The 13,752-nt window shown below is 44.0% G+C and overlaps 1 protein-coding gene across 2 annotated transcripts in view; it reads left to right on the top strand.

Annotated features, from left to right (window-relative positions):
* Rsu1 (Ras suppressor protein 1) overlaps positions 1 to 13,381 on the top strand; it is a 180,688-nt gene extending 167,307 nt beyond the window's left edge. For both annotated transcript variants that reach the window (XM_041630832.1, XM_041630833.1), the window contains exon 9: positions 12,588 to 13,381. In XM_041630832.1, coding sequence (XP_041486766.1) covers positions 12,588 to 12,690 — 103 coding nt within the window. In that variant the 3' untranslated portion in view covers positions 12,691 to 13,381. The remainder of the gene's footprint in view (positions 1 to 12,587) is intronic.
* The last annotated feature ends 371 nt before the right edge of the window (positions 13,382 to 13,752 follow it).

The following is a 13,752-nucleotide window of genomic DNA, read 5'->3' as shown; positions in this document are numbered from 1 at the left end:
TAAAATATCTCTCTGGAAAGAAACTGTGTTTTGTGTAAAACTTTGTGCAGACGAGCATAAGGCATTTTGCAATTCTGTGGTTTCACTCAACTTTAGAATGGACAACCCCAGTTCTAGCACAGCGTTCGGCAGCCTGGATGTTTTAGTACCTATTTGGTGTCTGCCAGATATTCAGTACTTTGTTATTTCATCCTCATGACAATCCTATGATGTATGTACTGTTAATCTCAATAGTAGTTTACAGATGAGAAAGACCTCTCAGAGAAGCTGAGTAACTTGTCCAAAGGTACCCAGCCATGAAGAATTACAGATGACTCGCAGAATAACTTAGGTGAGTTTGCTGTAAGTTAGCTTCCATACAAATGCCGACCATGGAAGAAGATGTCGTATTCCCATGGTCTCCTCTCTCTCAAAGCATACTGTGCACTAAGTGTATCTGGGCTTTTCTGTTTTGAACCTGAATCCACAAGGAAATTGAATGCAGCATGTTGGGGCTGAGGGTATAGGGCCAGTTGTCAAAGTTCTTGCTGCACAAGCATGAAGACCTGAGTTCAATCCTCAGAATCCACAGAAAAGCCAGCCAGGATGGCAAGCACTTGTAATCCCAGTGCTGGGGAGGTGGAGATGGGAAGATTCCCAAGACTCACTGGCCAGCCAACCTAGCCTAGTTGACAATCCCTGAATCCCAGTGAGAAACCCTATCTCAAAGAACAAGGTCAGGGTTATACTCCTGAATAACAATATCCAAGGTTATTCTCTAGCCTTTCCATGTACACATCACATTTATGAGCATGCCTGTACACACCTCTGCATATCGTACACACACACACACAGTCAAAAGTGACCTCTTAAGAGAGCACTCCTTGTCAGGATCAGACAGACAGACAGAGAAGCAGCATATATACTTTTAGGGCACACACCATCTGTTGTCACAGACATGAGGGAGAAAACCTGCATGGGTCATCTACCCTTCTTTCAATTTTCAGAGTATTGGGTTTCTTTTGTGTGTGTTGTTGTTGTTTTTAGTTTTGAGGTACATGGAGAAAATACTTCACCAAGAAGTAGAAATTTTAAAAAATCATGAGCTTTGATGTACACAGAGGACTTAATGTTGGTGTCTAGAATCATCTGAGGACTTTTTTCCTCATGAAACTTGACTATGATGCCTCGCCTTGTTCCACAGGAGCTTCCCCGTGTTTTATAGACCCTCACAGCTTGAGTAGGCTCTTCCCACATGCCGATTATTGCATCTGCATGCTCCTTCTCTGTGTGTGTTCCCTTCGAGGTTTTCTGTCCCATGCAACCGTGGAGCGGGGAGGAACTGCCACACCCCCTGTGCCTCTGGCATCTCCACCGCACACTTCTACTCCACCTCACACTCACCATCTGCACATCGAATGTTCTAACACCTTCCAGGGGTGTTTGGTGGGTGAGATTCTTAGACGAAGCGCTTGAGATTCTTGGATGCAGCGGGCTGTTGTGACAGGTTTCAGCTCTTCCCTGCCCACCCACAGCCACAGTTTTTGCCTGTTGGGGGCATCAGACACAAAAACCAAGTCCTGAGAGTCAGCCTCTACTCGCTGTCTTTCCCTGGGTCTCCTCACAGGTTTCTTGCTGGTGCCTGGGATCCTCCAGCAGATCTTGGGTCACAGCCAGCCTAGCCTGTAACCATCTTGGGTTTTAGCCATTTTTCTTCTGTGAACTGTATGTGTCTGAGAGACTCTTAAAAATATGATATAAAAACAAAAATATAAAAATACATGATGAACAATCTGAGTAGATCAAGGCAGGAAATATCTTATAAACTTCCTTTTGAGGGTGTTTCTTTTCTTAAACTCAAAATATGCAAATCAAGACTAAAAGGGACGTGAAATCCAAAGATTTGTTTTTTGAAGCTGTAGTATCTTCATTATCCCTCTCATAATCGGTGCCTTGTATTCAGTACCCCTGTCTCTCCCTACTCCTGATGGAACCTCTTGTCACAAGAGCTTGCCCTGCTGCTGATCTTTATATCACCACTAGGTGTTCAAAAGTGGGGACCTGATAGAGAAGCAAAACTTGATTTGCTGTGTATCAGAGATGCCAGTGACCACATCCCAGAAACACTGCTCCAGGAGGAACTTGGCTATGATAGGGACAGGGCAGAAGGTACCTACTGTTTCTTCCTACTCTTGCTTGAAGTCACCTGGGTGGCTGACAGCCTTGTGAGTAAACCACCATAGATAGTCTGTAGCTAAAGACATTCTGGTTTTGAATACTAAAGCTGTTTTGTTGTTTGGTTTTGCTCTTGGTTTAATCTTTGCAATTTCTAAGTAGAAGTGATTTTTCTCACCAAAATTCCTTGATTGCTAAAGAAAAAACTAATACTGCAATGTTTTCAATGTTAGGCATCATGTCATGTTATAACCTAGCACCTTTGAGATGTCAACCCTGTGAAGTTTCATTTACTGTGCCTTGGTTAAGTATAATTGAAGCACTGTTCAAGTTCCATAAAGTACATGTTATAGGTTGATGCTGAAGTGCCCCCCACAGTTTTAGCCACTTGTTCCCCTATGTGATGGCACAATTAGGAGACTGAAAAACCTGTAGGAATCAGATCCTAGCTATACAATATGGGTCACTAGGTGTACACGTATTAAGGTTACACCCAGCCTGTGGTTCCTGCCAGACCTTCTGCTTCCTGAACACCATGGTACAAATAGTTCTCCATCACACACACACACACAAACACACACACACACACACACACACGCAGACCCTCTACCATCGTTCTGTCCATTAGCCAATCCATATTTTTGGTGACTATTGGGTACTAGGCACAGGAACAAAAAAATAAAAGTGATTTAGACATAATCTTATTCCAGAGGCATTCATGATCCACCTGGAGAGTCATTCCAACACTTGGATGCTTTTGATAATCCTAGTAATGCTATACTCGATTTCATTCAGTCAGCGGACATTTATACTGTACCTGTAGTACACTACCGGGTATCCATTAGTTTTCTTACCATTGACCAAATACCTGACTAGAGTCACTTAAAGGAAGAAGGACTTGGCTCACGGTTTAAAGAAACATTCTATCATTGTGGAGAAGGCTTGTCAGTGGGAGTGGACCAAGACTGTAGGCAGAAGCACAAGACTGTTTGTTCACATCTCTGTGGATCAGGAAGCAAAGGGATAGGGAATGCTGACCCTGGCCTGCCTTTGTTTTTGTTCCCTTTTTGTGCAGTCCAAGACCCCAGTCCATGAGACGGTGCTTCCCACATTAACATGAGTCTTTCCCACTCTGTTAAAGCTCTCTGGAAACAACTGCACAAACATACTAAGAGCCGTCTCCTAGTGAATCTAAGTCAGTCAAGTAGACAATGAGGATTGATCATCACAGCCAGGTAAAGAGGGGACTAAGGAAGACAGTTAGGTTCCTACCCTCTAAGGATTATTCTGTTTGGTGGGGCAAGAGGCAATAGTAATCATATGAGCAGCATAACACTATTGTGACATACAGTTAGAGGGGGCTTATATCATCAGTGACAATGCTGATCAAGAAGACCTGGCTGGGGAGATCACACCTGAAGTAGCATGGAGTAAGAGTGTCAGCACTCAGCTGTCCTTTAATGGCAAGGAACACAAAGTCCAAGAGGAAGATCTTATATAATAAGAGCAGCTAGTGGGTTTCGGGCACATCATGGTCTATGGGCTCAATTAGCATCATTTGGCCCAACACCTCCCTGTGTTTCCATTCTGCTTTGTCTATGCCAGTTTCTCTCCTAGGCAGTCAGTCCCCTGTCCCACTCATTCTTAAGTAAACAAAAAGAAAGGCGTTTCTTCCCTCAACAGCTCAGAACCTAGACCTGTTTCTCTTGTTGGCTATCATGGACCACTTGCTCATTTACCATCCAATTATTTTAGCCAAGATGACAAGACATCCTGGCAGGCTTAGGATGAGGTAAGTCACATGACCTCCAAAGCCATCAGTATCCTCAGAGTTAATTATCTTCTCATCAAGGTATTTAAGCTTCCAGTGCCTCTGTTTCTTCATCGGTCAATGAGCATCGTGACAGTTCCTTTCTAGGGGAGAACTTAAGAAGAACTCTGGACAGGCAAATAAGGACCAGTGTCAGAAGTGTCAAGAACCTGGGATGAAAGCAGGGAGGGAAGTTGTGCTGCCTAGTTTTATGTCAACATGACACAAACTAGAATCATCAAAGAGGAGCAAGCCTCAATTGAGAAAACACCTCCATAAGATATGGCTGTATAGCATTTTTTTAATAAGTGATATTTGGGGGAGGGCCCAGCCAATTGTGGGTGATGTCATCTGGTGGTCCTGGGTTTTGTACAAAAGCAGACTGAGCAAGCCATGAGGAGCAAGTTAGTAAGTAGTACCCCTCCATGGCCTCTGCATCAGCTTCTGCCTCCAGGTTCCTGTCCTACAAAAAGCCTTCCCTTGCTGCTTTTGATGATGGAGTGTTATCTGGGACTGTGAGCAAAATAAACTTTTTCCTGCCAAAGTTGTTTTTGGTGATGATGTTTCATCACAGCGGTAGTAACGCTGACTAAGACAAGTAATGGCAGAGTGTAGGGAGCTGACCTTGGGCTGGACCATGTAGGCATGGCCCATGTGTGCAGAGCAAGAGAAGCCACTGTGATTGATCCTTCCGCTTTACTCTGGATGTAGCATTCTTGAACATGTACACACTGCAGTTGCTGTCCCCTGCTGCCTTTCTCTGGAGGTGCAGAAATCCCCCCACTGCCTACATTGAACCCACTTTTTCCATTGGTGACCATTGTTTCTAAGAACAGGGTCTCTTTCCATCTCTGTGGGTGTCTGTTGTGGTCAAGCTCACTGGCTTAGGGACTGTGCTGGTGCTATTTTGATGACTTGTCATGTCCCTACTTCAATTCACTCTGTATTGATTTATCATTTAACACACAAAGAACAATCTTATTTCCCATATATTCGGGTTTTAGGGTGGTGCTTCAGCATTGGTCCAGCTATCATAAGCTCTTCATATACTTGGTAATTTTGTATTGGCAGAATGTGAAGTTTAAGGTGATTTATAAAATAGGAACGAAATGTCACAATAGCTTGTGGTATTTTATTTTATTAGCACCTAGTTATCCAGGTTCCAAAATCTCTTTGGAAAATTACTATTTAACTTTTAAGACCAGACTCAAGTTATTGGGGTTTGGGTTTTCATAGTAGTGAATTTAAGGAATAATTTTTGAAATAAGTAAATTAACCTCGGGGGAATGGAGGGGGAAGTCCCTCCAGGGATAGTGTTTATCGAAGAAGCCTGTTTGGGGAACTTCCCAGTGTCCTTGGCATCTTTCCTTTCACCTCTGAGTTCAGTTTGGAAATTGCAGCATTTAGCACTTTGCAGTTTAATTTAAAAGGATTACCTATTTTCTTAAATGCTTAAGCAGCGGAGCAAGTTGCAGCTATTGATTTTCCTCTGCATGTATTCCGTGAAAGCCGTTTCTGCTCCTTCCCCGGGGAGCATACCTCCTGAACTGCATGCTTGCTGGTGACAGCTTGGACCTCTGATACATAGCCAAAGACTTTGTCTAATATCCTTTGCACTGCTCGGGGAATTTTTATTAAGTGAAAGCATCATTAGAGTAGACAGGATGATGAAGTTTAATGAGCATCTTCTAGCTATGGTATTGTTGGTTTTGCTCTTTCCCGAATCTACTGTTCGTCCCTCCAGTGGGGCAGAGAGTGAGGTTGGGATGTGTGGAGTGTTTTCAGTTCTGCCTTCTAGTATGTGTGGTATTTTGGCACAGCCTCACATCTGTGTTCAAGCAGCTACGCATTCCTTTGGGCTGTTTGTATAGATGCTGCTTACCCGTGTATGTTTGTACACTCCTTTTACACTGTGTTGAGCACAGCGAACACTGGGAGAGATGATGGCAAAGATGTGAAGGGCTCATATTGCTGCTGGTAGGACTGTGTGGAAGCATCTCAAAAAAAAAAAAAACATAGCATTTTGAATTAATGAGACTTATCTTAGGAATGGAATAGTTATATGTTTTTTTCTTCAGGACACAGCGACTTATGTGCTAAGATCCTGTCACCAGCCCCTCATAGCTGCTAGATGGGATAAATAAAGATAGTGCAAATGCTTATTAATAATCCAGACTTCACACTTTGTCCACAAATTTATTTGCAGCCATGTTAAATTTAGCATCCTACCATCAGATTACAGATTACAAGCAAAATTACTTCTCATTATTTTTGCTGGCCATCTACTTAGCTTTTAAAATTGGTTCTTTTCTTGGTCTGTATAAGGACTTGCCATGGAAACACCCAAAACAACAGTAGGGAGGCATATGACACAGCAAACGACTTGAGAGCAGCATATTGCTCCTCGCATATACCTGGCATTCCGAAACACAATATTTACACGGCACACAATGTGTTTCTAGTGTGCCTTGGGTATACAGAATACAAAGGAAGGCAAGTTTGCATCCCCCACTCTCCAGAAGAAAAAAAAAAAAACATGGTCCTCTTATGAAGAAAACAAGACTGGAAAGTCTGGAATGACATACGACAAGATAACTTAGTCAGGTTTGAACTTCAGAGTAATTGTCTGGGTTGACCCAAGCCTGAATTTGGAAAGTAAGTGTCCATTTTCTGGTTTGGATAAGAAAGATAACAATGGGACCTACTTCACTGGGCGACTGTGACAGTGGCTAGTGAGTGCATAAAAGCCACAGTGCCATGAACACGGTGTCATCAGGCATTCCGCCGATGCCTTGAAATAGTGAGCCAAGGGCAGCAGTCACTGTGTTAGCCAGGACATAATGGTGAGAGACTAGTGAATCCCATAGTGCTTCCTGAAGGCAGAATAGCAGAGAAGACCAGTGAAAGCCGGGGAAGCCTCAAAGTAAGATTGAAAACTGTCTTGTAGAAAGGACCAGGCCAGCATTCTGGGCAGTAATAGCACGGATCATCTAAAGCAAAAGCACAGAGACCCAGATGAATGATAGCTGGTAAAACACTAATATCAGGCCTCAGACTGACATAGCATTTTTTTTCTTTTATATGTGTATTTGTGTGTTATGGGTGTCCATGTGAGTGGGCACATGTATGTTTGTGTGTCCATGGAGATACAAGGTTGTCACTGAGTATTTTCCTCTGTCATCCTCCTAATTTACTGAGATGAGTTCTCTCAATTGAATTCATCTCTCTGTATTTCAGGCAGGCTACTTAGCCAGCTTGTTCTGGGGATCCGTGGCCTGCTATTTTTAACCCCTAGAATTACAGTTAAATCACTTTTCCTTGGCTTCCAGATACCTGAACTTCTGTGTTCATGTTTATCCGAAAAGGGCTTTTTAACCCCAGAGCCATCTTTCCAGCCCCAGCTTTTTCCCAGATACCTCAATGAGATCATATCAGGCTAGACTGCCTTCTGGATCCAGTTTCCAGGGTGTTGCTAGAATTCCTCCAAGGAGGCTCTTTGGAGCTGCTCGCCTGCTTTGTTACATTTTGTAATGGATTCTCCAGCTGGGTTGAAGAGGTCGATGACTTGGAAAGCTTTGATGTCCTCATCGGAGCTGTAAAATTAGGTGATCTTTCTGTGGAAGAGGATACAAAGGAATAAAAACAGAGACACGGGACAGAAGAGGTCTTCAAAGATGCCTTCAGAGGATTTCCGGGCTGTGCTTCGTAGCCAAGAGAGAAACCTTCCAGGAAGAAGGAGTGGGTTGGTGCACAGTGGTCCTCACGTGGCAGCTCTCCAGAAATGAGATGTTCACAGCAGAAGACCGCAAGAAAACATATGGCTTTGTCTAAGACTGGAAGTGTCCCCGTTCAGCAGAACTCACACATCCGTAATGGGAAACTGCGCATCTCATAATGCTTAATAGAAACACTGATTGCAAAATCTATTCTGATATGCTAGGCTGGAACATTTTGTTGAATAACTGAATTCAATACCCCATTACCTACTCACGGGTAGTAGTTTTCAGTTTCATGGACTTGGTATGGTCTGCGTGCCACTGCTTTAATAAGACACCTCAGTAGAGCTGCTTTTCCAGGTAGGGTCCTCACGACAGTAGCAGTGTGCAGGATCTTTTCCTAATGGTTCCCCTGGTCCTCCCAGTGCGTCTTCTGCTGGTGGCTCGGGGCATGGCTTTCTCCTTTCACTCTAGTCTTCACAGATGAAGGTGGAGGGCCCTTGTGTTCCTGAGCAAGGAGATTCTGAGAGCAACCACAAGCCAAATGTGCTTTTAAAATTGACAAGGTGTGCTTCTCAGGCTCCTGGGAGGAATGGACCCTTTCCTGTCACTTTAGAGTATCCCTCGTCGTGGTGGCTTTTTTTTTTTTTCGAACTCACTAACCATCTTCCATTTATCTTCTTAGATTTCAGAAGTGGGATTTTCTAGGACTCTTTGCAAAAGACACATCTCCCACTCCCCCATTTTCCAGCTTGCTTGAGCACTTTGGCCACTAGTGACTGTAAGCTCCTTGGTAATCTTGAGCAAGATTCTCTCTGTCAACACTGTCAGTTCAACATGGCCAGGTGCCAGTGCCTGTTGGAATCCTTTCAAGAAACAGAACCCAGGGACATATGGTCACAATATAGGTTCCAGATCATACAGCAGAGTGCATGTGTGCACATGTGTGTGAGTGTGTGTGTGCATGTGTGTGTGTGCATGCGTGTGTGTGTGTGTGTGTGAATGTGTGAGTGTGTGTGTGCATGCGTGTGTGCATGCGTGTGTGTGCATGCGTGTGTGTGTGTGTGTGTGAATGTGTGAGTGTTTAAGAGGAGGACTAGTAGACTGGGTCATGAGTTTTGTGAGATGTTAAAGGTAGTGATAGTCTTTAGAGCATCTGTCGTGTGCCAACATGGACAGGATCGTTTCTCTGTGTCTAGCTCCATCTTTCCTGAAGCCCTCTCCAAGGTTGCAGAGAAATTTCATCTCCGTCCTGTAGAAGAGAACATCAGACTGTGGTGACCTAGTGGTATCCCCAAGGCCGTGCAGCATTGGGAACTGAATGCGGTACAGATGAAATGAGTACACAGCTGGATCTCTTCACCCCAGGGCCTGCAGTCCTGGATGCTGTGGGCTACATCACAGCTTGAAAGTGACAGAGTGTTCGGGGCTGAAGGATGGCTAGGGTCTTCTTGGGTGCAGAAATGGGAAGGAATGGGACAAGTGGAGGAGGCCGGAGTCTACAAAGTCCTAAACCTTAGAGTGTATTGGAAGGATTACGATGTGGTCACCTTTGCAGACCAGTGATCTGTCTGTCACACCTAGAAAATGGAGGTCCCCCTGGGTAATAAGTAGTGCAGCCAAGAATGGTACCCAAAAATTTGGACCCTGAGATATGTGTCCTTACTGCCCTGCCACAGTCCATCTCTCAGTGGGGACAGCTGCTCAGGATAAGGCTGACTCTTATCTGCCCACATAGCTGGAGGAATTAAAGGATCACACAGGGGACAGAGGCACCATCCAACCCTTCAGTGACTCACTGAGGAAGTGGGGCAGTGCATTTAGCTCAGCCACGGTTGCTTCCTTCAAAGAGAATTAAAACCTTTCTTCTAGAGTGTCTAAAGCTTTGTCATTGCTAGAAAATAACATGTTATTTTTTCAGAGGAAACTCCTAATGAAATAAGATAACCATGTGATTAACTCTACTTAACCACTCTGAGTAGAACTCCATATCATAAGCCCTCGTTTTCAAAAGTGTTTTCTGCCTACTTCCAGTAGATTTACCATGGTCCCCAGCCTAGAGCTACCCTGTAAGGAAAGTCCCTTACTTACAGGTGAGGAAACTGAGGCATGGCAGAGGGCGGGTGCCTGTGAAAGCTGCTGCTGATTTGCTCAGCGGCAACACTGTTTAAGGGTCAAAACTCAGACTGCCACGCCGGCAGTGACTGCTTAGCCCTTTGTGGTGCATTGCTCCAAAGCCCTGGGAAGCCCAAGCACACACAGTGTAAGCTGAGTGTCAAAGGCAGTAATTGAAACACTGGAACATTCCTGCTCTTTCTCTAAGGGAAGGAGAGCCTTGCCGAGTGCCACGTGGCTTTAGCGTCTCCTTCAGAACTGACTTTTCTGGATCCCTGCCTCTCCAGGGAATGTCCTGCTTGCCCATGTGGTTCGCTGCGTTCAGGCCATGCCAGTCAAGTCCTTCATGAGACTTGAGCTCTCTTGGCCCTCCATCTCCTCTTGTCGTTGGTATGCCTTTGCTAATACTGAGGTAGTTTTGCATTTCCCTGTTGTATTAGTTATACTTTCTCATTGCTATGACAGAATACCTGACAGCCACAATTTAAAAAAGGAGGATTTATTTTGTCTCTTCATTTCAGGGGATACCAATCCATCATGATGTAGGCATAGCGTTGAAAGCTTGTGGCATGGCTTGGATCACCCTTTGATAAGGAAGCCAAGTGGGACCAGAAGCTAAACCCAGTATAATTCTAAAGACACCCCCCACAGTGGCCCACATTTTCCAATTAGGCCCCATATTTCAGTAGTTCTGTAGACATGTGCCCCCCACGAAAGAATTGTGCCATTGACTACAGATCGGGGGTTCAAACCCAGCTTTTGAGAGCATTTCACATTCACACCAAAACACGTACGAATGAGCTGTCTTGTTCCTCTTGGCTTTTCTAATCCATCACGTCTGAGGTTGTCTGAGTTTGAGCATGTGTATTTCTTTTTCCTTTGTGGGGATAAGAGGTTGTAAAACAGAGGGAAAATATAAGAAATCAGTGGAACAGATGATCCTGAGGTCAGGGGCATCCTTGTGAGTGCACAAGACAAAATCAGATCTTGGCTCTGTGACATGCGAAAGGACCTCAGAGATGAGAGTCCTCCAGGGGAGCCCTGGGTGTGTGGCCTTGGGTGAAGAGATCACAGAGGCTATATGGTTGAAAAGTATTTTTCCAAATGTGCAAATGAAGGTAAAGAGTAGAATGGCCGGGCTGCTTTGGCTCAGTGTGCTTTCTGTTTATTGTCTCTGGGCAAGATTCTGGGAAGGCAATACATAGGCAGAGATATTGACAGCATGGGAATTGGGTGGCAGAACTAAGGCTGGACTTGCTTTGTGCACCATTAAAAGCCATTAGTTCTTTCTGGGTTATAGGACCCCAGGTGTCCAGGCCACTCTGACCATTATGACAGTACAAAGCTCTCCGAGCTCCTAATTGCTGCAGGGCTGAAGCCTATCCGCAGGCTCCCTTGTAACCTGTACAGAGATAGGCTGCCTCTTTGATACAAGAGGATGACTGTCCCTTTTACCTGCAGAGCAGTCCCCACACCTGGCTCTGGGTTCCATCCCCTGTGAGCTGTAAACTCTGAATTCTCAGCTCTGTAAGGGCAGACCTCTCCATCAGCCCTGTTGGAACAACCATCTTCTAAACTGGCACTTGGGAGTCTGCAGAAGAGCAAACATAATGTTACTTACTATAACACCAGTGCCTGGCTTGCCGCCTACCAAGGAGACGATTCTTTATGCCGGGTCCTCCCCTCAACTTGTCAGCCAGAGTGTTGACGCCAGTCAAGTGCATCCTTGTGTTCCTCACAGTGTGTAGTCATATAGTGTTAGTGTCAAAACTGGGAGAAGGGGTTAGGGGTGTCGCTCAGGGATAAAGCACTTATCTAGCATACCCGTGACCCTGGACTCATCCTCAGCTGTGCACCGTAAGTAAATCAGTAAGCAAACAGACCCAGAAACAAACCTTCAGAAGAATAGATGTGATGCTGAGTAGGCCTGAGGACCAGTGACTGCTTACCCGGAGAGGTGGGACTCTTGGCTGACTCTCATCCCATTAACAAAGAGCAGGTGCAACTGTGACTGAGGCCAGGCCTTTCCTCTAGAGATACCAAGGGTTGAGAGGTGCATGGAACGCTCTGGAAAACACAATTATATTACCAAGGGGAGTTAAGGCTGAGCTTTATTTATTTTAGGGTGGCTTTAATTTTGTTTAATCAGAATTACTCATAAATTATGGATTAATTACTATCTCCTGCTCAGTTAAACCCTTCCGGCAATAGATGCCATCCACTGTAATTGTGGGGCACTTTGTCAACATTTAATCAGCGGTACTTATTAAAGTGGCATTGATGTGTGGTGGCCATCCCCACACTATCCATCATCCATGAGCAGCCAATCTGATCTCTAAGACATTGCTCTTAGTCACATTAGCTGGCCCCTGGGCTTTCAGTCCAAGCATTGGTACTTACTGCTCTTGAAATGGATATTCTGTCTCTCAAGTTCAATGAGTCCTTTGTCCTTGTAGGTATAAATACTCTTAAGTCTTTGAAACACTGCTCTGGAAGGGCTTTGTAAACATGCCCTGTGTTCACAGTCCCTTCCTCTTCCTGCACCCTGTCCAGGAAGTGTAAAATACCAAGAACCTTGTCTATGATAGAAAACCATAGCACAGGGGGTATGCACATACATACGTGTCTGTACATGCATGTGTAAAATCATAAGTTCTTAGAATGGATGAGGCAGAGTAAACAAACATTTTTCACTTGTCAAACATACCTGGTGCTTGAATATTTAAATCTTTCTAAAGAATCAGACTAGTAAACAAAGCTCATAACTTCACCCTCTCTCTTTCTCTCTTTAGCCTCTACGGCAGACACATGCAGGCGAACCCAGAACCCCCAAAGAAGAATAACGACAAATCAAAAAAGATCAGCCGGAAACCCCTAGCAGCCAAGAACAAATGAGGAGAAGACACTCTGGACTCCGGCCTCCTCTCTAGATCTCCTGGCCTTCCTCGCTCTGTCTCACAAATCAGTACAGCGTGCCTGTGCCTACTTAAAAAAAAGAAAAGAAAGAAAAGAAAAATCCTTTTCCGTCTCTCCTCCCAGTGCTTGAGTGCAACCTCACCTTTGCACTTTTGAAATCCTTGTGGTAGGTGGTACATTTTATAAAGCCTTAAATCCATTCCCATTTGTTTCCTTAAAATTGCCAAAGGCAGGAAACAAAGCTCCCATTCTCCTGCAAATTCCATGGTAGGCACGGGTTTCAGTTCCTTGAATAAACGTCACAAGGCTGCTTATTATCAAAAGAATAATTAAAATCATGTAACTACTTAAATGTCACAGTTAACACTTTTAACACTTTTCATTCTTTCTGTTTATTCACATAACTCATTATTGTGCCTTATTAAAAGAAAAATCTTCCTTCACCGCCAAGCTATTATGTTCATTTAACTCCAAAATGATTTTAATAAAGTCTTGAATTTATATCACACATTACTTCTTGACTAAAACAAAAAATTAACCTAGTATTGGGGTATATATATACATTTTTTATTACTCCCTCAACCCCCCAAAAAATTTACCTCATCTAATTTTGATTGTAAATGATCATCTATGAACCTTATCATGAAAGAAATAAAAAATAATTAAATCATTGTTGCTTTCCTCTCGCATCAATTTATCAGGTTTCTCTCTTTCTTCTCCTTTGAAGACTGTTTCTAAATTAAGAAGGAGGAGAAAAACAAATCTCGAGGAGATTCTGGCAGAGGATTTTGGAAAGCTGTCATCGTTCACCAAACGAAACTGTGACTTTTGCCAGTGCTTGCTAGACAAGGACTGTGGAAGAAGGGAAAGAGAAACTCAAGCGTGTTTTTTTTTTTCTAAGTGGAGAGAATCTGTTCACACAGAAACATTCTCCTAAGAGCTTGCTGCCAAAAAAGTTGTGCAAATGTGAACAATCTATAGCACACCTGGTACGGGGACCACCCTGACAGGGTCACCAGATGACCAGTTCTCAACCCTCTG

This window comes from Microtus oregoni, unplaced genomic scaffold, assembly GCF_018167655.1.
Source record: "Microtus oregoni isolate MIOR12 unplaced genomic scaffold, Mior012 000035F_ref0000213, whole genome shotgun sequence".
NCBI classification, from domain to species: Eukaryota; Metazoa; Chordata; class Mammalia; order Rodentia; family Cricetidae; genus Microtus; species Microtus oregoni.
Note: the sequence above shows the minus strand (reverse complement) of the source record. Positions and strands in the feature narration are given on the sequence as shown.